This window comes from Bos taurus, chromosome 28 (genome assembly GCF_002263795.3).
Source record: "Bos taurus isolate L1 Dominette 01449 registration number 42190680 breed Hereford chromosome 28, ARS-UCD2.0, whole genome shotgun sequence".
Lineage (NCBI taxonomy): Eukaryota > Metazoa > Chordata > Mammalia > Artiodactyla > Bovidae > Bos > Bos taurus.
Genome location: NC_037355.1, coordinates 18,077,299 through 18,102,670, shown reverse-complemented (window position 1 = coordinate 18,102,670; position 25,372 = coordinate 18,077,299). Strand labels below are relative to the sequence as shown.

Sequence of the window (25,372 nt, the reverse complement as noted above, 5' to 3'; positions counted from 1 at the left end):
GTTCATTGAAATATATTGTAGTCAATGAGATGGATGCTCTTTATGTGTCCCCGTTGACAGAAGTTGTGGGCACAATTCGACCCATTCATTGCATTGTGTAGCTCTGCAAACTTTGACCTTAGAAGGTCACCTTAACTTTCCATCTGGGACCCAGCTGACTGGCAAGTTCTTTCAAAACTTCTGTTATTCTGCCCTGACATGTGTGTGGGGGAGAACAGTCACAAAACAGTTGTATCAAGCTGGTGTTTTTTCTCTCCCTCCATCTTATTCAGGAATGTTTTTCTTCTTTGTTGTTAAGTGGTGGACACTTCTTTCCTTTAGCATTTTGGGGCAAGACTGAGGATGCTGGTGGAGGGATGCATAGGAACAAAAGTTTTAAGGAATCATACCCATTTCATAGAGATTTCTCCTTAAATCCACTTCAAGATATCCCTATTTTCTAAGGATGCTTATCATCTTTTCCTTTTTGCTATTTGTACTAATAGCTGCCTTTTCCAGTACAAATATCATTATTTGTTCTACATTAACAATCATCATTGGTCTCTGGAGCTTATATATTACATGAAAATACAGAAAAATGAGAATGGTAAGGGGAAGAGGCAAATTGGATTTAAAAGAGATTCTTATGGGGCTGTGGGGGATTCTCAGTCCCACTGATATTTATGTGACCGAGGCCTTGAGTTGCATGAAATTCTAGTTTTTGGTATAGAAAGTCTTTGAAAGCTAGGCAGAAAAAAAGTTAAGGACCTTTTTTCTAGGATGGCATTTTATGATTTGTCTTGGTATGTTAAATGGTACCTTCCCCCACAAAGCTTGAAATCCGATTACTTGAAGATAGTGGGTTTGACTAGAAGTGCTTTTTATTCCACTGAGTTCACTGCTTCACATTGAAAACATCAAAAATTAAAAAAACAATGACAATAAAAACAATAAAATTCAAACTCCAAAACACAGTCAATGAAAAGAAATATACTCGCTCAATAACAGGAGTCTGTGTAGGAGATGAGAGGCGCAATTCTTACCGTTGGGTCAACCTTGGAGAGGGTGTGGGATTCCAAGTAGTTTAGGTACCCTGATCATAATGACCTTGGTCACTTAGATACTCATAGTTCCTGAGAGAACCTGTTGGGGCCTATAGGAAACAGGGAGTCTTAAGGCTTTCAGGGTTTCTGTGGCCCACAGGGCATCAGGCTTGACTCTTGACAATGGTCTTTCCCCAGCTGATGGGCTCAGGGCATGGCTGAGGATTCCTCCCTCAACTCACAAATCTTCATGCCCAGAGTGGAGCCATTCAAAGGTCACCTGGCCTCTGGGTCCTCAGTTTGTCCTCTTGTGCTTTGGCAATGCTGTGCATATGGTATCTAATAGAACTCACTGATCCCAAGCCCTGTAATAAATCAGCAAGCCAACAAGATCAAGGAAGAATGGAATGTCAGCCTTAACTTGGAATTTCCTTGCTTTTGGCCATTTATATTGCAAGCTTGCAGATGTTTAGAAACCTCTGCCTCATTTCCTTTCCTCCCTTTTAATTATTAGAGTTTAAAATAATTATGAAAGAAAAAAACAAATTTCTCTTCTTGGTATTAATTTCTTCTTACACAGGGGTCAGTTGGGTAAGTTAATTTCTAGTTAGGAGATTGAGGTGTGTGTTGTGTGTTTTAGGCCAATGTTTAATTAGGGAGTCTCTTATGTGTTCATTATAAACCTGATTTTTAGGGGGTGTTTAATATCAGGACCAAAATTCCCTCAGGGGTTGAATCTCAGAACATGCTGTCTCCAAATGTGGCTGCTAAGTTTTGTTGTTTTTTTTTTTTAAATGGGCAGCAGAGTTTTTTATTATTCATGTTGAAACAGAGCCCAGATCAGCCCCCATGACTGGCTGGACACTGACAGTAATGGCTTCTACCAAAGGGCTGCTGGGGGCTGTGGGTAGCTGGGACTTATTTTAAAAGGTTCAGAAACTACCTGTTAACAAGAGAGATAATCATGGTTTCAGAGGAACCACTTCAAAATTCCCCTATAAATAATATGTACTTAAGATGTTTCTAAATTGGTCTCAACCCAAGGCTGTTGCACAGAGGTCAGTTACAAGAGGCAAACAAGCCTCTGAAGTTTCCCAAACAGTTCTGCAGAGACACGGCGGATCCCACGGGTGAGTGTTTTAAAGTCACACCCACTCCTCAGACAGACTGGCTGTGAAAGGGCACATTTTTCACATCAGAGTCCCTTGGCTTTCAGAGCAGAAGCTCTGACTCCTTCTGTCTTGAAGTCGGCCTCTGCACTCAGCTTTCTACACCATGTTTTTGCTTCCTTCCAGATCCTATTCCTGGCCTATCCCATTCAACACTCGCACTGCCCCAGAAGGCCCACTCCTGGGGGACCTGTGAAGTTCAGATGGTTAGGGTTCACAGCCTGGTGTTGTCTTGGGCAGGGATGAGGCTTTGAGTGCAAGGTTCCAGGAGACCCCGAGGCAGGCCCCACCTCCCAGACAGACTTCTGTAGAGGAGCACAACTCACCTCTGATGCATCCTGGGGCTTTGGGGCATTCTCTTTTTCTTTCTTGCTCTTAGAGATTTCATGTTTGATGCGTTTGGCTCCTGATACTTTTGTCTTATTCTCGTTTTCCTGTGAATTGTTCTCCTGTTTTCGAGGTTTGATTGGAGGCAGGGGCTTATCTTCCTCTCCTTTAATAAACCTTTCATACGGCAGGATTAACCTGAAAGAGCATCAGAAGAGAGGATCAGCCAGGCTGGCAATGCCAGTAGCAATGTCGATGCTGTGGGGATGCATGTTTTTTCTCAGTACAAGCAATTTATCAAGTGCCTTCATCTTTCCCGGTCAAAACCAGCACCTGGTAACTTATATACTTCTTTAAAAGACCTCTTCCTCATTTTGCAAATCTGTACACCAAGGATACAAGTGGACACATCCAAAAATCACATCATTATCACTGTCCATGGAACCTGGCCAAATTCCAATAGCAACATCACAATAACAGCAACTATAACAAAAGCTGCCATTCATTACCATTGTGCCCACAGCTCTTTATTGAGCACCGACTATGTGTCAGGCAGTGTTCTGGAAACCAAGATACAGCAGTGAACAAAACAGTAATAGTCAGAGCCCCTGAGGGTTACATTCTGCAAGGTAATGGCCTAGATACGTTATACAGGTTATTTCATGTAATATCCACAATGTGCAATGTCCCTGTGGAGTATTAGTATTACTGTTGTTATTCCTGTTTCAACAGATGAGGCAACTAAGGCCCAAAAAAGATAAAATAATTTGCCTGAGTTACCCTATCCAAAGTTTGTTTTCATTCATGTCAAAATGTAGACCAGACGCTTAAGATAAAGAGGTCACACAAGGCAAACACAGCCCAGTGGAGAGGCGGCTGTCTTAGCCAGAGCCCTGAGGTGGGAAGGGGGCTCCAGGACCAGGAGCTCTGTTTTGGGGTACCGAGTTAAAGACGGCCCCAGAGAGAAAGAAGACAGAACATTCAAGCCACAAAAACCAGAGGGCTGAAAAATTCAAGCATTTTAATTATATAACTTTTAAAACAAAGTACATAAAATTGCTCTAAAAAGAGAAACATCAAACAGCTCTAGTTTTAATCTGTTTTCCCTTTGCGACATAGTGCTTGATCTGAAAGGGAAAAATAGCTGATGTAATTAAAAGGGATGGATTGCATTACAATCTCAGTTTCAACTTCAATGATTAAAGTTTTTATAATGCATTTGGTATGATTAATGACTCACTGTGGGATTAATACAAGACTCAGCCTTAAAAATATGAACTTTAGTACAGCAAACATAATTTGTTTTAAATAAGACAAGTTGACTCAATGAAGAAAATGTACTTGGCTTATAAACAACATAAATCTGTTCAAATATGGGGAACCCTAATTATTTTTAAACGAAGACTCCCAGGCAAAACCTTCTTTGGTTTGAATATTTGTTAGCTATTCTGATATTGGTTTCTAACTATGCAATTTGGATCTTAACTACTTAAACATACACAACTGTTCAGGTTTGTGAGTACAAATGTGGGGATATTTGTGATCGTAATATTTCAGTCTTTAATAAAATACCAAGTAAATTATGGGAAAGTCAAATCCCAATTTACAGCACAGTAGACAGAAAATTCATTTACTGAGCATGCTCGGACAAGGTATGTGCAAGAAGGCGTGAATAATAGTTTCGAGCCCTGCATCTGGCAGTGGGCCAGCCATGAAGATCAACACAGCCCATGGGGAATAGTTATCTTCAGATCCCATTACAAACTGAGTTTAAACATGTTACAGCTGCTAAAACTGGAAACTGTTCTCTCTGTGCAGACTTACTAAAATAATATGTGGCTGCCAAATACCTGCTTCCCACTGTAATATTACAGTTAATGTTTATATAATAAAAAGCATAACTAAGCAGAAGAGAGAAAAAAGCAATCCTGTTCATACTTGAATGTATTCCGTCTCATCTGTGAAGTCCCCAACATTCCCCTAATTGCTTTTATCTGCATAGTTCTGCCAGCGACTTCATTCCCTTCAATAGTGGCAGGTTGGGGATTTTTGTCCAGGAGCAAAATGCATTGAATATTTTAAATTAGGAAGAATATGTTAAATTGACTTTAATGAAAACATATTTTTATTGTTAGGACAGATAGGTTTGTTTTACTTTTGTTTGGTTGCCATGGGAACCCAAGGAGCATTGAAGCCTGGGTATTTCAATGGTTATTGTTTGTTGGTACCACCCTCTCCCCTCCAGCTCCACTCCCTAATTGAGATGGTGACACCACGAGGGGCTCCCTTCAGCATTACCTGAGGGTGGGGAAGGAGAGGAGAGGAAGCAGAGAGCAACAGAATAACGTGGCCGCTGCACCAAGAGTCGCCACACTCCCAAGGGTCCTGAGAGTCCTGAGCCAACCCAGCTTTCTAGATGGGTGCTAGGGAGATTTTAATTTCCTTATACAGTGTTGCAAGTTGAAGAGGCAGGGCAACATTTCTATTTCATTTCTTTTCCCTTTCTTTTTTTTTTTTTTCTTCCCTTCACTCAACTCAGCAGCTGGCTGGACGGCAGCAATAAAAAATACATTTCACTTTGCTGGTCAAAGGCCTGAAGCCAGAAGCAGGAAATCTGGAATTAAATGTTTCTTGTATCTGGAAAGAGGCATGACTAAGGTAAAACTGAATCCAAACACAAACGCTGCTTGTTCAAGGCTTCCAGAGGGGGGGTGTGGGGGTGTGTATGTGTGTGTGTGTGTGTGTGTATGTGTGTATAAAGGTCAATTGAGTGATTTTTTTTTTCCTTTCTAAATCACTGAAAGATAATTATAGTGGCTCAGGGAACAAAAGCTCCCAAAATAAAACAAGAAAGGCAGCAGCTAAAAGGAAACAAGTAGAAATATGACCAGCTAAACCCTGAAGAACAGCTCATGGTCTCTCACCCAGCTCACAAACAATCGCTGTTAATATAGTGATTTCCGTTTGGTGCAATTTTCACTGAATGTTTTTTCAGTTACCCTGTCATGGTACAACACAATTACTCCACAGGATATGATCTTATCATCTGATTATTAGAAGTTTTTACAGCACAAGAGGACGAAAGCTAGTATAGGTTTCTAAACATTTAAATGTTTAACGTACGTGTGATACCATTAAAAACAGGGTGGCCAACATAAGGTCAACACTGCCCAACGCAGGAAACATTGTATTGTATAAAGAATTTAGTATAATGCAAAATGACTGTGCCTTGCGGAAGATTATTCCTTAAATATTTGTAGTACAACAAAGATTTAATAAGCTTCTAAACTGTACAGATAAAAGCAAAAATGCATTCAGCCCCCGAGAACTCATTACACAGGAGAAATATTTTCAATGGGCTGCAACTCTTAATAATGTGGTTTGGGTTTTTGATGGGTAGAAGTAATAGGGAAGAGAAGCAATATATTCATTAGGAAATCCAGAGAGATTCCCCGCCCCACCCCACCCCGCCCCCGATCTAATGTAGTCTGAGGATTGAAAGCTAGGCAGATAAATGGGCCTCTACTATTACCCAGATTTCACATTTCAGATTAGCAAAATGCTTATTTACGATGCCATTAATGGATCTGAAAAAGGTAAGCCACTATGTATTAAAAAATAACATTTTTCCATAGGCATAAGATTTGTAGCAGCATGAGATTTTATTTTTCCCTAGGAATAATACGAGAACAACATTTTCCACCCCAAAGCAGAAACAGTAGGGGAGCCTTTTGCTATCATGGAGATTCTTATTAAATTCAGTTGCTGTGAAAGGCAAGATTTTTTTCTTCTTTCTCCTTTTTTTTTCCTTAAATAAAGATGACTTACAATCAACCCAAGTTAAAATTAACAAATCAATGGCATTATAACCTTGATTTATTAGCATCTGAGGCACTAAATTATCATCATACAAGAAATTGCTGGTTTGAAAAGATTTCGGCTTTGTTAAATCTCAAGTTAAATAATGGTGCTCAGTATACTGGGGTTTTAGATCTGCCTCATCTGATATTATGAAAAATTCAATACATTTCTCTACAGCAGAAGTCAAGGGTCAGCAAATCTATTACTGTAATGTAAGTAATCCGGCAACCTGCCAACTCTTTCTCCCTTTTATTATTATTTTTAAACACGAAGGCAGATAATTTTATATTTACAAATTCTGAAATCCTCCAGGGCCTTGCCTCTCTTTCTCAACAAAAAGCAGCAGCCTCACATTCAAGAAATGTATATCGCACATGTCCTCATCATTTGCATTTCATACAAAAGAAGCAAAGACCTTCATCTTTATTAAGCAACATTCCCCTCCCCTCCTCATAGGCAGAGGAAGAATAATGTCAGATCTCATCAGAATGAGTGACCACTAATGTCTCCTGTATTGATTAATGCTTGCATGGGATGACTGAACTTTGGGGCCAAAACATTTAGCAAACAGTGCTTAAGAGGAGAAATGAGAATCTATCTATTTATAGAGCTTTGAAAAATGATATTATAATAATGTCTGGGACTGATTCAGTCTGAAGAGTAGGAGAAGCAGCAAGTCTTTAGGGTTGCGTTTGAACCTCAGACTCACCCAAGTTACTTCATAGGCACTTTTCTGCTATCAGATCAGTCAAAAATCCCAGGCCTCGAGATCTACCAGTGCCCTTGGAGCAGAATATTTTAGGGGCAGAGGGAAAAATGTTGGTGTATGTATCAGGCCACAAATGCTACTACTGCTATACTAAAAAACTATAACTAGTACGTTTTTCCATGTCAGTAGAAAGGAAATGATACATTGGTTCCACTGGGCTTCAGACCTGATATGATCCCAAATGGAGTCATTATACCTTCAAGTTGACTCCAGGGCTGATAAATTCTAAGGTTTGGCCGGACATTTCCCTTCTCAGCCAGAAACTGAAAATACACAACTTTGCTGTGAAGTGTGGGAAGCAATCTTTCACCAAATATGGAGCCAAGAGAGGCATATTTATTCTTTTTCAAAGGTAAAGTACACAAACTTGTTAAGGTTGCAGGAAATACGGTAAGTTCTAATCTCACATTCTGTTCACCTCCAGCTCAAGGTGTCAGACCATCACTCTAAAAATGGAGAAAGAGCATTAGCTGGGGCGGGGGGGAAGCTAGGTACCAAAACTAAAGTCTAATACACAAATGAGCTCTGTCAAGGTGAGGAGAAGTCAGAATGTTTCCTCAGGGAACACACACTGGTTGAATATAATGGTAATCGGGCTGCTCTTTCCTGTCCTTTTATAAGCCAAGCTCCATCTATGACAAATGTGGGCTCTGGATGAAGATCTCTACCCTTTTACAGTGTGAGTTTTAGTGGAGCAGAAAAAACTGGTGTGCAGTGTGTGAGGAGCAAAGTGTCAGTAACAGAGAGAGATGAGAAAGAGGACTTCGGTGTCACCTTCCAACAGATGAAGATGTGAACTCAGAGCTTTCAACAGCAAACCATGGAAGGAGGTGCCATGCTCACAGGTAGGCCATGGAGAACAAGTCAATGGCAGGACCCACCTTAGCAAAGAAAACGGTGGGAGAACACGACATAGGTTCTGTGTCAAAGACTTAGGTTAAGCCACGAACTACCAAGGGCAGACTGTCCAGAGTTCTTTACAAAGGAAGGAGGTATAAAGAGCATCATTTATATTCTGCCCTAAGAGACCAAAAAGGTATGCAGCCCCTTATTATTAACAACAAAACATGGCCACTTGTCTTCAGAGAAATCACTTCCTTAAGAGAATGATTAGTTTACCAGGGGCTTCATTTCTTACTCAGGGGGAAGCTAAAGATGAAGACCTTTTGAAGACACTGACAGTCTCCATTTGCCCCCTGGAAGTGGCAGGAGGGGTGTTTCTTAGGCCCATTGATGACTCTGAAACCTTCCAATAGTCGTGGAGTGACTGTGAACCTAACTAAGCAATGAAAGGAAAGACGTGTTGGGATCCATCAAGTCGGTGGCTTGACTCTCATGAAGGAGGGTCAGTGTGCAGAGGAAGGTCCAGGATGACAGGTCCCTGAACTGAAGTTATGTGGGCTGTGGGGGTAGGGGATGAGGTCAGAGGGTGGGGAAAGAAACTTCTGGTTGTCTTACATGTTGATTAGGCATTACAGTATTAATAGCAGCTGGGTCATGTATTAAGTTCCTAATAACACCAGGCACTTTGTATACCTTATCATCAATTTGTTGAGGAGGAAACGGAGGTTAAGTGTGAAATAACTATTAAAGGACTGGTGAAAAGCATATAGCTATTGTGTGCCAAAGTCTGAGTTCAAATACGATCTGCCTCTCTGACCTGTCTTCATCTCAGCAAGGTAGCTGTATATCTTCAGAAATTATCTGAGAAGCACCAACACTGGGAAAATACCGAAATGATCACTCCTGGGTTAAGGGAAGTCCAAGCTCCTAAGGCAGAATCAGGGTGAGCACCCTCCTTTTCTCAGAGCCAGCAGACCTACAGAATACACACATGGCCATTCCACCGGCCATTCCACCAAGGGCCACGGCGGTCCCACAGGAGCAGCCCTATGGCTGGAGCACTGGCCACACTGCTCCTCGTACCCGTACGCCAGGATAACCACGCCACGACTCTCCGAAAGGTGGTAACCCTGGATGTATCCAGCACAACCTGATGTTAGACGTAAGAGGAACGCGAGAATCACATCTCCCACGAACCCCAGCCTGCAGCACTTAGCTCTTACCCTGTCTGAGGCTCCCATGGCCTCTCCCAGCTAGACTCAGTGCTCCTCGTGCTTTACTTCTGCAGTGCCTCCTTGCCTCTTCTAAGAGGGTCTAGACTGGTGTTAGTCAGTCCCATAGCTTCCCAGGGAAGACCACACTGAAGAAAGTTGACATGGATTTAAGAAAGGCTGACTTTACATCCCAGGGATTAAAATATGTGCTCACAACAGAGGGCATGGATGGTAAATAGCAACCCAGGCTTCCACAATGCCCCAGCAAAGGTGGTAACAATTCTTAATTCAAAAACAATGACTGACTCAGAATCAAGTTGGATGGATCTGTTTCAAGGGCAGATGAACATTATTTCAAGAATAATAGACAAATATAACTACAGTATTTTCAACATGATGTGCACCACCTCTCCCCATGAAAGCAGGCAGTGTCCATCCGTAAAAGCAGATAAACAACTATTGCACTGAATTCCCATGTAAGTGAGATACCACAGGTTCCAGACTTCTGAAGTGTTCAACAGTCTCCCAAACATGTATCATTTTGATCCAACTTTGTAATAACTTGTACGAAAACAAAATGTTCCAAGAGGTTTTCAGTGGAAGAGTTAAGGATATATTTTAATGGTAAACAATTACATTCTTCTGTCATCTGATACTTTTTTTCCCCTTTCTTTTTTGGAAACATGCTTTCTGAATTTTCAATAGTGCCTTTGTGAAGGCATCTGTTACTCACATAATTGAAAAGATGTTTGTGCAGTGGCATGCTTGAGAATACAGTTATTTAATCTTAATGATAAAGCCCCGAGGACAGAAAATCATAAGTAGAAACCTCTTGTTATTTATCAAAAAGAAAAAGGGCTAAGACACCTAATCTATTCTCAAATTTAAATTCATGCTTGATGAAAACTATCAATAAAACCTGGAATCTGCAAAGTTTCTTAAATACTACAGTGAGGTTCAAAGGGGGTTGGGTGGGGGAGTAGCAAGAAATAAAAAGGAGACAATAAAGGAACTTGACAAAGAAAAAACTGCTGTTTGGCAAGCCTTTTTTGGGTCAAACAAAGAACTTGCTGTAGTTCGTAGCATGACATACACACTTGATTAGTTTGTGCCTGAGGGTGTTTTTACACTCAACAGTGTAAACTCCAACTTCTAATAATTACAACTTGCATTTAGAGGCAAATTTAAGAATTTTTAAATAGAGATTTTTCAAAGGCTGTTGTTTATTCATTTTTTTAAAAACAGAAACCAGTTTTTCTACTCCAGGCCCTGGCTACGGTTTTGTTTTCCTTTTTAAAAGTTTCTTGAAAAATCCAGGCATTGGAAAGTTATCAGAGCATTTTAGGCATGTTGAGTGATACAGAGAGAGGCTCTAATTATGAAATTACCTGACCATCCTTTGGGGAGAAATTCTTTACTGATGAGAAGCTGCTCCAGGCATAAGGGCTTACATCCAGCCAATTCAGGTCCCTTATAAGAACAAGCCTGAGGGGGTATCATTGGAAAAGCAACAGCAATATCTCAACGCTGTGTCTTATAACAATTTGGGGGCATTGCTGGTTACCGATAAAGGGTCTTCTGTGGGTGTGGGGAAAAGGGAGGTGAATGTCTGAGTGGCAGTGTTACAGAAGTGTTACCAACAGAGTGCCCCTAGGCCAGAGCCCCCATCACCAAGACAGTGTTTACAAAGAAGATGCCAAGTCCGAGACTGGCTGACCCTACATGGATGAGGATGGCGCACGCTCTCCCCACTGGACCTCAAGGCAAAAGAGACTGAACAGACGCTGAGAGGATAAACTGTAAGACCTGCCTTTGGTGCATCCAGCTTGGAAATTCAGCCTTAGAACTCTACTGACAGCCCCTGCCAGCACCTCATTCCCTACTTCTTTGTACACATATCCTAGAGGAAACTGTCCTTTTTGTTTGGATTTAATTCATTCAACCCCTAATTCTTGATATGTTCATGATGCTATACTGGGTGCACTGGTAAGTCTCAAGGAAAGTCTCAAGGAAAGCTAATACCACTTGGTCCTTGCCCTCAAATATAGTTTCTTTATTGTTTTTGAGTTCTACAACTGAATTATTTTAAGCAGTATATAGTGATCTACCTTAGATTCTAACCTAATCACTTTAAGATCCAGTTTATAAATTGGTATAGCCACTATGGAGAACAGTATGGAGGTTCCTAAAAAGACTAAAAATAGAGCTACCATATGATCCAGCAATCCCACTCCTGGGCATACACCCAGAAGAAATCATATTTGAAAAGATACATGCACCCCAGTGCTCACTGCAGCACTATTTACAGCAGCTAAGACATGGAAGCGATCTAAATGTCCATCAACTGAGGAATGCATAAAGAAGATGTACATACACACAATGGAATATAAGCCATAAAAAAGGATGAAATAATATTTTTTGCAACAACATGCATAAACCTAGAGATTATCATACATAGACCTAGAGATTATCATACTGAGTTAAGTAAGTCAGAGAACAACAAAAATCTTATGATATTAAATGTGGAACTTATTTTTTTACATGATGCAAATGTACTTATTTGCAAAACAGAAACAGACCTATAGGTACCAAAACAACTTATGGTTACCAAAGTGGAAACGTGGTGGGGAGGGATAAATCAAGGGCTTGGGATTAACATATACACACACTATTATATAAAGAATAATCAACAAGAACCTACTGTATAGCACAGGAAACTCAATGTTCTGAGATAACCTATATGAGAAAAAGAATGAATATGTGTATTTTTATAACTGAATCGCTCTGCTGTTTACCTGAAACCAACACAGCACTGTAAATCATCTATCAAGTACAAGTACTTCGCTCAGTCGTGTCCGACTCTTTGAGATCCAGTGGACTGTAGCCCGCCAGGCTCCTCCGTCCATGGGATTTTCCAGGCAAGAATACTGGAGTGGGTTACCCCTTCTCCAGGGGATCTTCCCGACTCAGGAATCGAACCCGGGTCTCCTGCAATGGAGGCAGGTGCTTTAATCTCTGAGCCCCAGGGAAGCCCAAAACTATAAACTATAAATCAACTATACTTCAATACAAAAAAAAATTCAGTTCAAATTCTAGATTCCCCTGAAAGACTTTGTTTATTTCTTTTGGAAATTCTCTTCTTTCTTTGATCTCTATTACTTTGTGACTCAGCTGGTAAAGAATCTGCCTGCAATTCGGGAACACTGGGTTTGAACCCTGGGTTGGGAAGATCCCCTGGAGAAGGGAAAGGCTACCCACTCCAGTATTCTGGCCTGGAGAATTCCACGGACTGTAAAGTCCATGGGGTCGCAAAGAGTCAGACACGACTGAGTGACTTTCACTGAACTTATTTGTATCTATTACAACTTACTTACATAAGGTTTTTATAGCCTTAAGTATTTAACTCTTTTTCATGTATGTATGGACTAGAAGTTCGATCATATGATAAGTAAGCCAAAGGTCACAGCACCTCCCAGTTCTAATGAGATGCCATACTGAGAGTTCTGAGGCTGAGCCTGGGTTCTTGGGGAGCATCATGTTCCCTTAACAGTCTCTTCCATGAATGTGGTAGCATGGGCACCTCCTCATTGTTTGCACCCCAATCTTGGTAGATGTTCAAAAAAACACCAATTGGCTCTTGAGGGCAGGAGCAAAGGAAAAAGACAATCAAATGGTAAATCTATCCCACCCAAGAAAAAGAAACTGGCCAATAGGAGAGGGCTTCTTACCAATTTCAAAAGTCACCTTAGGCACTGTTGATAGACTGACACTGCCCTCATCCCAAGAAATACTATATGCAACATCTGGAACAGCTTTGGATCTTCTGAGTGACACGAATGGGAGGCATTTACATGGGAGCAAGCCAAGCTGGTGAAAGCCCATAAACTGTGCTCCAAGGCTTGGATGAATGGAACAGGAAAACGTGACGTCAGAGGAGCTTTGCCAAGCGTATGAAGACCCATCACCGAGAAAATGGAGCATGTGGAATAAGTCAGCCCCAGAAGGTAAGGTAGAGTCGATGGGAAGCCACAGGTGTCTTGCTCAGTTTGAAGGCGAGGGTACAGATGAAGGGTGCCTTCCTTGCCCTCCCACTGAGGGCGTCTGAGCAGAGACTGGATGAGCTCAGTGCCAGCAGTCATTCAGTCCCTGCGGAACAGGGCAGCCCGCAGGCTACATTGCGCCTACAGGTGTGTTTAGTTTACATAAAATATTTTCAGAAATATTAGAGCCAATCTTTGTAAGTTGGGTGATTTCACATAAAAATTATCTCCAAGACATGGAAGGTCTGGAAGCACTGAGACTGCATCCTCCCAAGGCAGCGAGTGTCGGCTGATCCCACCAGGCCTCCCTGGCCGGGCTGTGCGTACCCGTTTCCTGCTGCCCAGCCTGGGCTGCCTGTGCTCACCATGCTACCTGCCCCCATCAACACGTGAGCTTGTGACCACAGATGTGGAGCGCTGCTGCTCCAGGGACCCTGGATTTCCTATTTCTGACTGACACATTTGTAAAATACCATAGAAAGGAACTGGATCTTCCTTGTAGCTCAGACAGTGAAGAATCTGCCTGCAATGCAGAAGACCTGGGTTCCATCCCTGGGTTGGGAAGATCTCCTGGAGAAGGGAATCCCACTCCAGTATTCTTGCCTGGAGAATCGCATGGATAGAGGAGCCTGGCGAGCCACAGTCCACGGGGTCGCAAAAAGTTGGACATGACTGAGCGACTAACACTTTAGAAAAGAATTAGCAGGAAACGAAAATTTTAAAAGACATACAACATGCATAACCTCATTTTTAAAAAAATTAGACACACAAAATTATGCTGGTAAATTGCTCTGTAAGTGTCTCAATGCTTATTCATTGCTGCCCTGTTCACAGGAGAACCTCACTTGAGTAACACTGTCTAGAGGATTGCTAGAGGCTGCCTCAGATCTGTGCAGCCTGCCTGTGGCCTTCGGAACTGCATACTGATTAACTTCAAGGGCATCAAAATGAGCAAGAACATCCCACATCTTGTCCTAGACATGAAGAGAACTGTAACTCCCCTTCCCTTGGCTTTTTCCCACAATATTACTAGCTGAGTTCCTTAGAACCTGATGTATTTTTGGCATTTTACCTTAAAACACATTTCTTAACTCAAAATGTGAACCTCCCATGCCCTGGGTTCCACCTTCTGAGAGAAAAAGGCCAAAGCCGCAGCTCACTGTCACTCGGGCTCTGGCCAAATGCATGGGGCTTGGGTGCAGCTCATAATCCCCCCACCCCTCCAATAAGTAACTGCAAAGGAAGCCAGCAGCATGACAGTCTCACCCAAGGAATGCTTATGGGCAAAGCAAAAGGGTAGAGTTGGAAATTGGGCATTACGTATGCAAGAAGATGAGGCATAATTGTTCATTTCCCCCACAAATACATTTGTTTATGATTTTGATTTTCTAAGTACTCAGAAAAGCACATCATAAAGTACTTCTGTCTTAATGCTCCTTTTAAAATCCCTAGTAACAGCTTCATGTGCTCCATAGAAACAGACCATGTAATTTATTCAGGAAAATTAAAACCAGTAATCTGGTATTCTGTGTAAAGACTTTTCCCCCCGTGCATGTGCTTAAAAAACATTAAAAGAAAAAGAAAACAAATCTGCATGTGAAAACAGCCTTTAAAATGAATTACTACGCCAGAAAATCAAGCTAAGAGAACTCTGTTAAGGTAACTATTTTCCTTTCTTGTTGCCTTACTGATAAAAGAAACTGATTTGGGGCATCTTAAATAAAGAGTTGGACAAGAAAGAAAATGTTCCGCCTAGAAGTGTCTTGCACTGGAGGAGGTGGGTATTTTTCTTTGCACTGTAATCTGCAGTAACTTTTATCTATAAATCCTGAACAAGAAGTGTCTAGAATAACCACACTTCATAAGCTTTGCTGAGTTGAGATATCTACACAGCAAGTCTTTCGATGGGGAAACATTAATGCTTTTTATATTAGTGATCATCTGTAACACGAGCAATTAAGTGCAATACTAATGGACTGTGGCCAGGAACCTGTTACTAATATTAAAAACTGACAGAGATGAATAGGTTTGGAAGCAAAACCAGGCTGACAAAGACATTTTTATGAAGTGCTTGGACCTATTTGATTTAAACCAATCAGAGGCAAGTTTTGGACACGTCAGGCCTTCAGCGACAATGACGCATTCACAGGCATCGTACCATTTCTGCTATGCCTTAAATAAAAACACTGATTCTTTTCAGCAACCTGTACTTTCATTATTACACTCATTAATAAACCAAAAGTGTCCAGCTAATATACAAGCAACATTTACTGAGGACCCAGCTACGTTTTTCTTGTTGAAAAAAGAAAACATTTACTGGCAACATGAACCACACTGCATGAAAAATAAATCGGTGGATAATGCATAGTAATCACTCACTGCTTCTCCATCTTCTAGGAAAGCAAAGTTGGTGGTAGGGAAATAGGAGGAGGAGCTCGTCTCTGTATTAGAGTGAAAATGAGAGCCCAAGTAAACGGGCAGCAGAGCACGAACTCCAATCAGATGTTAAGGGCATCTCCAGGCTAGATGTTTGCTCACAAAATCCTGGCCCTTTACAACTCCTTGAGCTTTCTTGAATACGGTGGCCTTTCCCCAACCTTGTCATTTCTGTCTTAATTGTGTGAGCACAGCCTATAACTAGCAAGAATGAATGAAATCTGCCAGTATCACCCAACACAGTTGTAGCCAAGAGCTTCAGCCTTTTCTTTGACCTAAGCATAAATGGTTCGGGTTCCGGGACAGATCTCAGTATACTCTTCCCTTCTTTGGCAGAAACATCAAAGAGAAGACATGTAGAGCAGCAATTCCCAGACATTTCTCTCCACCACAAAACACAGGAGTATGGATGATTCCTTTGAGAACATAGTTCAAATGAGTGAGAGTGGCATTATGGGAAGCACAGTCTGATTAAAACAAAAAAACACAAACCTACCAAAATTTGCAGATGATTGACTTAAACTATTATAAATGATTAATTATTCATGACATCCCTTATAGTGACCACAACAATGCAAAACTTAGATGGTTGAAAGGAAATGCCCACTATAAAACTCTTTGAGGAGAACATAGGCAGAACACACTTTGACATAAATCACAGCAATATCTTTTCAGATCCACCTCCTAGAGTAATGAAAATAAAAACAAAGATAAACAAACAGGACCTAATTAAACTTAAAAGCTTTTGTACAGCAAAAGAAACCATAAACAAAACAGAAAAGACAACCCACTGAATGGGAGAAAATATTTGCAAATGAAGTGACTGACAAGGGATGAATGTCCAAAATATATAAATAGCTCATGCAGCTCTATATGAAAATAATAACCCAATCAAAAAAAAGTGCAGAAGATCTAAGTAGACATTTCTCCAAAGAAAACATAAAGATGGCCAAAAGGCATATGAAAAGATATGCAACACCACTTATTATTAGAGAAATGCAAATCAAAACTACAGTGAGGTGTACCAGTCAGAATGCCATCATCAAAAAAGTCTACAAACAACAATACTGGAGAGAGTTAGGAGAAAAGGGGCCTCTCCCACGTGTTGGTGGAAATGTAAATTGGTCCAGTCACTGCAGACAATGGTATGGAGGTTCCTTTAAAAACTAAGAATTACCATATGATCTAGTAATCCCACTCCTGGGCATGTATCTGGAGAAAACCATAATTTGAAAAGACACATGCACCCCCAATGTTCACTGCAGCACTGTTACAATAGTCAAGACATGGAAGCTACCTAAATGTCTATCCACAGAGGGATGGATAAAGAAAATGTGGTACATACATACAAGGGAATATTACTCAGCCATAGAAAGACTGAAATAATAGCATTTGCAGCAACATGAATGGACCTAGAGATCACCAAACTCAGTGAATCGGAAAAAGACAAATCACTTATGAATAGAATGTTTTAAAAATTGTATGAATGAACTTACTTACAAAACAGACACATTTCAAAAACAAACTTATGGTTCCAAAGGGAACTGTGGGAGAAGGGATAAATTAGGAGTTTGGGATTAAATTATACATACTACTATATATAAAACAGATAATCAAAAGGACCTACTGTATGGCATAAGGAACTCTACTCAATATTCTGTAGTAACCTATATGGGAAAAGAATCTGAAAAAGAATGGACATACGTGTATGTTTAACTGAATCACTTAGCTGTACCCCAGGAACTAACAACTTTGTAATCAACTATACTCCAATATAAAATAAAAATTAATTACAAGAAAATGCCAGGAACCGGGATGATGGCCTTGCTATTCACCCTGCAACAGCTGCTCTAACCTGGGTTTCGGGTTCTGCACAGCGATTTCTAGGTTGGGGTGCCGTGTGCCCCCCGACATAGTTGACTGCTGTCTCTCAGCTCCAAACCCACCCTTCTGCACTCTGCCTGGTGATACTGGGATTGGGACGACATAAATTCCAAGTCTCTTTTGTCAGCCATCTTCCTACTGGGGTTCTGCAAATGGCCCTAGCAGGCCAGGCCAAGGGAGGAGGGACTGCCTCCCATTTTGCTTGCCCTTCCTTTCAGTGCCACGCCAGCAGGAACTTAGCAGCGGCTGCTGGTTCCAGCCTCTGCTTCTTCCCACTGTCCCTGAACAGTGTCCTCTGAGATGGTCTGGCGCCAGCCACCTGCATGCACCTCCACAGTGCCCCCTTGAGCTCCTGAAGCACAGCACTCCCTGGGTGCCTCACCTGTGAGGACCTGAAGCCCAGGCTGCTGAGACCACTGTCCCAGCTTCCGGGTGGTGATAACATAAGCTCTTTATTCTCTCAATCCTAGGAAACCTATGGTTAGTGCCTCTGTGTGAGTGGACTGCTTCACACCAACACTTGTTTAGGCAATTCCCTATAGTAAGTTCTCTTTGTTGAATACTTAAGTGTGAATTTTTATTTTCCTCCCTGGATCCTGACTGATACAATGACCAAAGAAAATTCTAGATTTGGAAGAGTAACTGACATAGCTTTTCAAAAACTGTATTCCAGCGGGAGACCAAAACTTTATGAATTTTGCTCCCAAGAATGAGAGAAGAAAAGTCTCTAAAAATCTTTAATAATGCTTTTTAGTTGCTGCAGTTGGAGGTACTTCTATTAGAATTTTCCATTTTGACTGACTGCAGGCATGTGGGATTCTGCTACTCCAGGAAGAGGTAAATCATGAAACAAAGTACACAACCTTCAAAAGAACGTATCTTGGCATTTGAGATTGCAGCTATTTTTATACACACAACTGCTTGAGTAAATTAAACACACGACCATACACATGTACCTGCTGCTATTAAACCCAAGCCTTTTTCTATCCCAAAGCTTATCTGTTATTTGACCATGTGACGCTTTGTGATATATTTGATTACTTTTTCACTCCAATGAGGTGAGCTAGCTCACAGCTGAGATAACACTCCTTTTCTCAAATTTTAATCCCTATCTGGTTCTTTAAGTGTGATGGGTCACATGTTGGGGACATTTGCACGTGAAGCTAAGGGAGGTTCACTAGCATAATAAAAACTGTTTGAAAGTGGAGAGTGTGTCTAACGAAAACGTTTTCATTAAAGCTTTGACTCATAATCCAACAAGAGGACTCTGATACCTCAGCTGCCACTTACAGAACACTCACCCCAGATGCCAGTGCCTTTTTGTACTAGAACTTCAGTGCTGCACCCGCTGCCAACAGTGAGAGTATGGTCTTTTGTATTAAATACTGAAATACACTCACTTAAAAACAAAAAATCCAATGCAGTATCCTGCAACAATGCTATGAAGAATAGCAATCTGAATTTCCATTATCAATTAAAAAAACTTTCTGGGTTATAACACTGTCAAATAAAGCAGTTTCTTGGGAATACTTTGTGAGGCTCTTTCATAGGGTTCTAAACCCAACTTAATTTACTACGATTACACCTATAAAAACACTGTAAATTTCACCGAATGGCCATATGAAAAGGGACTCTGTAAAGTGCAGTGCAGATAAAAATACAATTGGACTAGAAATATGACTAAGAGTTGGTGTGTGATGTGACATTATCTGAAGATGCATTTGTGTGATCAAAGATGGGTGTTAAGCATGTGGGTTGAAGCTGGGACGGTAACTGATGATGTGAAGAGCAGCCATCAATGTGGACTTGTGTTATACTTTTCAAAGGAGCAAGTGATACGGCCCGTTTGCTCAGCTGTGTCTTGACTTCATCCCATCCATGGCCATTATGAAAAACACACCCAGACACCTCTACTTGGACCTCACAAGCTCTGAATGTGAAACCAAGAAGCTGAGTCTGTCTGGACTTCTGCAGGGATATGCCAGTGATAAGGACGTTGGTATGACCTAAACAAGTATGGACTGAAAACACAGACCAATGATAACACATGATTTATCCTAACTGGTCTTCAATTTTGTGGGGCACACAGTCCTAATGCAAAGGGGAAAATTCCCATGGATACAACCCTCATAGTACGCTAATTTGGCATTATTTCTTCTTTGCATTATTATCATCACCTTTCTGAAAGAAGCTGAAATTATTAGAAAACCAAAATACACAGAGCTTGGCAAGAAAGGATTCCCTGGGTCAAAAGCACAGAAGAAAAACACCAAGATGGGGAAAAAAGACAACAGGTCTTATCTAGGAACAATTTTCTTATTAAAGAAATACTTACTGTTCAATATTAGTACTTTGAACATTAATACATTTCTATGCTAATACAGTCACATGGCAACTCCACAGTAATACCGCAGACCTGTTTGCCAGAAGCTGAAAGTTCTCATAGTGAATGAACCTACGGAGCACACAGAATATACTGAATAATCCATGCTTGTGGTTGGGGGGGAGTATCAGTATTGTCAGACAGGGTTATAGGATAAAACCAAACTAGGAGAACATCTAATTCTATTAGCGCCTGTAACCAGAGAAAGCCAGGTCCCCTAAAAACCACACGGCGGTGTGCAAAGTAAAACGCCAGGGATGCTTCCCGTTTCCTCAAAGGTCTTACGCTTGACGCGTTCACTCTGAATTCACACACTGTTCGTGAAGCGCCGACTTCCCACGCACGGGCGTCTTACCTCTCGTAATGCCTGCGGGTGCACGTGGCGGCGCTGGTGCTCCCAGGGTTACCGCCCAACTCATCGTAAATATGCTTCCACTGGCGGCGGGCTGTTATCTGAAAAAGTGGCAATGAGAAATTCAGTCTTGCACCGTAAGAGATTCGCAGTGCCAGGATTCAATACATATGCAACAGTCAGAAGAGAACAACAGTCTGTCCTGGCAACCCAGAAACAGAGAAGTCCAAATGGGTCTGTGGGGAGACTCCTGGGCTTCCGGGAAGATCTCACTTTTAGCACTTCGCTTTACAGTGAGAATGGAATTCCGCTTTGGGCTCTGTATCTTGTCACCCTTACAGCATTTTTATCCAAGATATCTCCCTGGGTATTCATGTAGTTATTTGCCCCCAAGATCCCAAATGCATACTCTGTTCCTTTATGTAATGTGATTAAAGCATCAAAATACAGATTTCAGCTAAAATATGTCTTAGTATATCCATTTAAATGAATCAGAATTAACACTGGTTACTTGAGGGATATGGTAATGGGTGGCTGAGTACACAGGTAAACACAGAATTTCCATAAAACATACTTCTGTATCTTCTGATTTTTGAACTACTGTGATGTGTTACCTAAATTACTATACAAATTAATTAAAATGATCAAGTTGGTTATGAAATTTCTAGTCCTCTCAGGCTGTATTTTTACGCCAGCTGTGCTAACCACCAGAACAAAACCAAAATGTTAAACTGTCTTATGTCACAAGCTGTTTATTTTTCTTCACTCAGGTCAGGAAAATGGGATATTGATGAAACCCTATGAAAATTAACATATTTCAAAGTTAAAATGTAAGGTCCGTATCTCACTCAGTTGGGTGAATAAAAACAAACAGCTTGTAATATACTGAAAGGCATACTATGGTCTTGTTTTTCTTTAATTTTATTTTTATATATAAATTAAGATTTTAACAAAATAACAGATGTACAATCTGGCAAATGATTACTTTGGGGAAACCACGTCATCTACTACATATGAGCAATCCAGTGTTTCCTTGAAACTGCAGAGATAGAGCAAGTTCTGAGATCCTTGTGAACATTTCCAAACAGGGCTCTGAGAAAACTCTTGGTATTGGAATGTGTAGGGAGCTGGGCGTGGCATTTAAACAAGCAGAACAGGAGGCATCTTTCGAAAAACACCGCAGAGCTGACAGCGGAGTTCACTTAGGGCTAGAGGCGTGAAAAAAAAACTCAGTGTGTAACCAGGGGCTCCATAATTGTGAATGAAGGAGGAAAAGGGTGGTTAAATATTATTGGTTAAGTGGTACCTGTTTCAAGTAAAAAGAACCCCTTCAATTCCATAAGCCCTTAACAGGCCCAAGGAGGACCTCGCGACGATGTGAGTCGTGCATTGTTCACTTTCCCATGAAGCATTCTTTAATCAATTTGTTTCAATAGTTCTCATTAGACCGAACCACCTCTTACATCTACTAGCAGGTATAACTAAAAATCCTCCTGTATTTGTAGCTTGGTTTAGATTATAATAATAAATGTTTTCAAGGCCCTTTAAAAATACTCAAAATACATATTTTGGTAATTATTTTATATTTAATTACAGTCTCCCTCCAACCTTTTACATAATACAGTTCAAGGTTGGTCTGTTCTAGACCTGTGTACAGAAGAAACAGGATACCCTTCTTCCACGTATCTACATTATTCCTAAAGCTCTTAGAAGACGGAGGCCCTTGGAACAAGACTGTGAGTTCCTGCAGTCACTTTAGAAGAAATCATCACTGTATTTTCTATTTGGTAAAGAGTTTTCATATCCATGATATCATTTACTCCTCCCATCAGCCTGTGAGGCAGCCTATAGGAATCTCATTCACAGGCAAAGGAAACAAGTCTCAGAGAGGTTGCACGATTTGCCTAAGGACACACAGCAGCAGAGTGGGAATGCCAGGACTCATCCCAATGTCTTATGGTCCCAAGAGCAGACTTTTTTCCACTACGTCATAGCAGCCTCCATATCAGAATGACCTGGTGAATGATGTGGCAGGGTGATAATACAGAACTCCAGGGGCCTTTTGCTTCAAAGGAGGGAGATAACTGTGGGACCCATTGCTTTTGCTACAAATTCTGAAACTCTCACTAGTGGGAAAATAGCGCAGCTAGGAGGTCAGCAAGAATCTAAGGCAGGGGGTTGGGTTAATAGCTCTCTGAGATGTTACTCTCTTAAAGTATCTGTTAGAACTGTGGTTGCCGCCACCCTGCCCCCTTGGTGAACAGAGATTCACCATTAAATCATGAATAAGTCCCAATTTGATCAGAATCTGTCTGTTCACCCATGCATTCACTCACCAAACATTTATTGAACCTCTCCCATTTGTTGGGTACTGTGCCAGCAGCTGGGCGGCCACAGTGCAAACCCAACACCTGAGATGCCTGCATCCTAGTGGCAGATTCCAAAAATCAACACATGACCAAATATATAAACAAAGGAATACTGATTGTGAAAAATATAGTGAGTAAGAGACCACTGCTGACAGGGATATGCGTGCACACCGGCCATGCTCCCCACCCACAGCCTATCATCCATACTGAGGTATGCCTATCACAGAAATGACAAAACTTCTTTGAGAATAGATAATGAATTATCAAAAAGAACAAAAACAAAGTCTTCCTCACACTAGGATTGAAACTGTGGCAGCAGGAAGCCAGCATCAGTCACCATTCGGCGTTAATAAGCCCTGTGCAGCTGGCTAGAGGTCTGTGTTAGGCCCCTAGTAGCAGATTCTGCTGTTTAAATACAGTTTTTTTTTTGTTTTGTTTTTTTTAACCAGTGGAGAAAAGACAAGGGCCGGGCCTTCAAGGAACTGGGCTCTCTGTTTACTGAGCTTCCACTGGCCAGCCTAGATGAATCAGGCCATTTTGAGATAATTTCTTTCCACAGGAAAGTCATAAAATGTGCTCTTTCCAACTGCTAAATGCTTTTAAGTACACAGGTCTCCTGGGTATACATCTCTCCTTTTTTTTGTGCCCAGATGCGCTTTTAATTCAAACGCTGACCATAGGCTCTACAGCATGAAACGCCTCAATCCTCGCCTTGTCCAAACCTACAGGGGGTCGCAGAGCCCCACGAGGAGAAAGGGGAAGACAGAGCCCTCCTTCCAGGACAGCCCTGGGCACCATGCTCCCACCTGTGTGCGTCTGCCTTCTGTTCTAACTCGCTCTTTCGTCCTGCCTGGGCATGCATTTGCTCAGGGTTCTTATTCTGTTGTCCTCCCTGCATGTGTTTAAGCTTTAAACCCATCTAGGGGTAGGAGCAGCGTCTGCCTCCTGGTATCTGGCCCCCAGCCCCACTCAGCTGGAAAGTTTGATCTAGCTGCGGAGTCAGTTTGATCAACTGTTCATGAAGCCTCAGGCTTCCCGGTCATGTTCATGTTTCAACCTGACCCATTATTTTAGGTTTCTAAGGATACAAAGAACTCTGGCTCTCTACTTCCTAAAGAAAAACTCCATCCACGCAGTGACGTCTCTCCCATTGTGCTTCCCCTGTCCCCCCTCAAGGGCCTGACTTAGACAGTAGGGATTCTTGACAGCCTGTCTTCTGCTGCTACTGTTCTAGGGCCTGTACTGGGTACAGAGGTCCTCCTTAGTGTGGATAAGACCCACGAAACTGTGAAAAGCACTCTACACCTGTCATATTCACAAAGTTCTCATTCCTTATGGTTACCCCTCTGTTTCCAAGGACCTCGCTGCCCCTCCCCGTGGATAACAAAATTCATGAATGCTCAAGTCTCATATAAAATTTGCATATAATCTATGTACATCCTTCTGTGTACTCTAAATCATCTCTAGATGAGCTATAACACGAAATACCATGTAAATGCTGTATAAATAGTTGCCAGTGCTTCACAAATTCAAGTTTTGCTTTTTGGAACTTTTCTGGGATTAATTTTTTTTTTTCCTGATCAAAGATTGGTTGAATTTTCAGATGTGGAACCCACAGATACAGAGGGCAGACTGGAAAGTGGTTTTTAGACTCTCTTTAGAATTCAGGTGGTGTTTTAAAAGTGGCCTGAAATTAACTCTCAACAATGCCAGTCCTTGAGAAGAAAATGGACCCAGTGAGTAGGAAAGGAATCTGTCCCTCCTCTAATTTTATCTGTGAAAATGTTCTGTTACTTAAAAAAAAAAAAGAACTGGAAAATATTTTAACCCCAAACAGTCTTGGAGCCTTGATTTTCCTACCTTTGGAGTCACTAAGATGAAATAATTTTGGTATTTTGTGGCCCGGTGAGGAAAGTCATTGGAAAACTTTTAGGACAACAGTGCGCCCACTATGGCATGACTTTGTAAGAGTGTGCAGGATGTGGTTAGGAAGTCAAAAGGAGTCTGCCTGTGAGCAGTGTTGCCCGCACTGTTGTGAGAAACAGCCTTTTTTCTCAGGACACCTTGAGGGCGGACTGAATTCAAGGAAGATGACTTTTTTTTCCTGGTAGTACTCCAGGAACTGGAGCCTTTCAAAGCTACATGACATCATCTTTGGCCTTGAGAATTTTGAATTAAGCAAGAGGCTTTGTCTGTCCAGAGAACTAGGGTTAGATTCAGAGGATGTCTTGAAATGATGTCAAAGCCAGAATCTGATGTCAAGGCCTAATCCTTCCAGCAAGAAGACAAGTGGCTTCTTCCAGTTGTGAAATAGTGGTCCTGTCTCACCCCTGGGGAGAGGCGGGACTGCGAGCTGGCATTCTTAGAAGGCAACACACTTGCTCTTGCGTGGTCCTCTGCCTCTAGGATAAGATTTACTCAACCCATTTCCCAACTCTACCTCTCTCCAAATATTGCCTCTGGCTCGCCAGCAAATGTTTAGCCAAATGGAAATCACTTTAGCAAACCACCATCAACATGCTGCATCCTGGTAATACCCCAAGCTACTCTGCAAGCCTTAACTACTTCACCAGGCACTGAAGTGAAGACCTTCTTAGCTCATCAGCAAAACTTTATTCAGTTCTGTCTCCTCCACTGTAGGTGACCCAGACTCTCAAATGTTTGGAAGGAGAAATCAGATATATGATTGTTAAAGAAGACGTC

At 41.5% G+C, this 25,372-nt stretch overlaps 1 protein-coding gene across 2 annotated transcripts in view; it reads right to left on the bottom strand.

Annotated features, from left to right (window-relative positions):
- Nucleotides 1-25,372, bottom strand: part of ARID5B (AT-rich interaction domain 5B) — a 192,880-nt gene that overhangs the window by 6,767 nt on the left and 160,741 nt on the right. For both annotated transcript variants that reach the window (XM_024986848.2, XM_024986849.2), the window contains 2 exons: nt 20,304-20,401; nt 2,518-2,716 (listed from right to left, as the gene is read on the bottom strand). In XM_024986848.2, the coding sequence (XP_024842616.1) occupies nt 2,518-2,716; nt 20,304-20,401 (297 nt within the window). The remainder of the gene's footprint in view (nt 1-2,517; nt 2,717-20,303; nt 20,402-25,372) is intronic.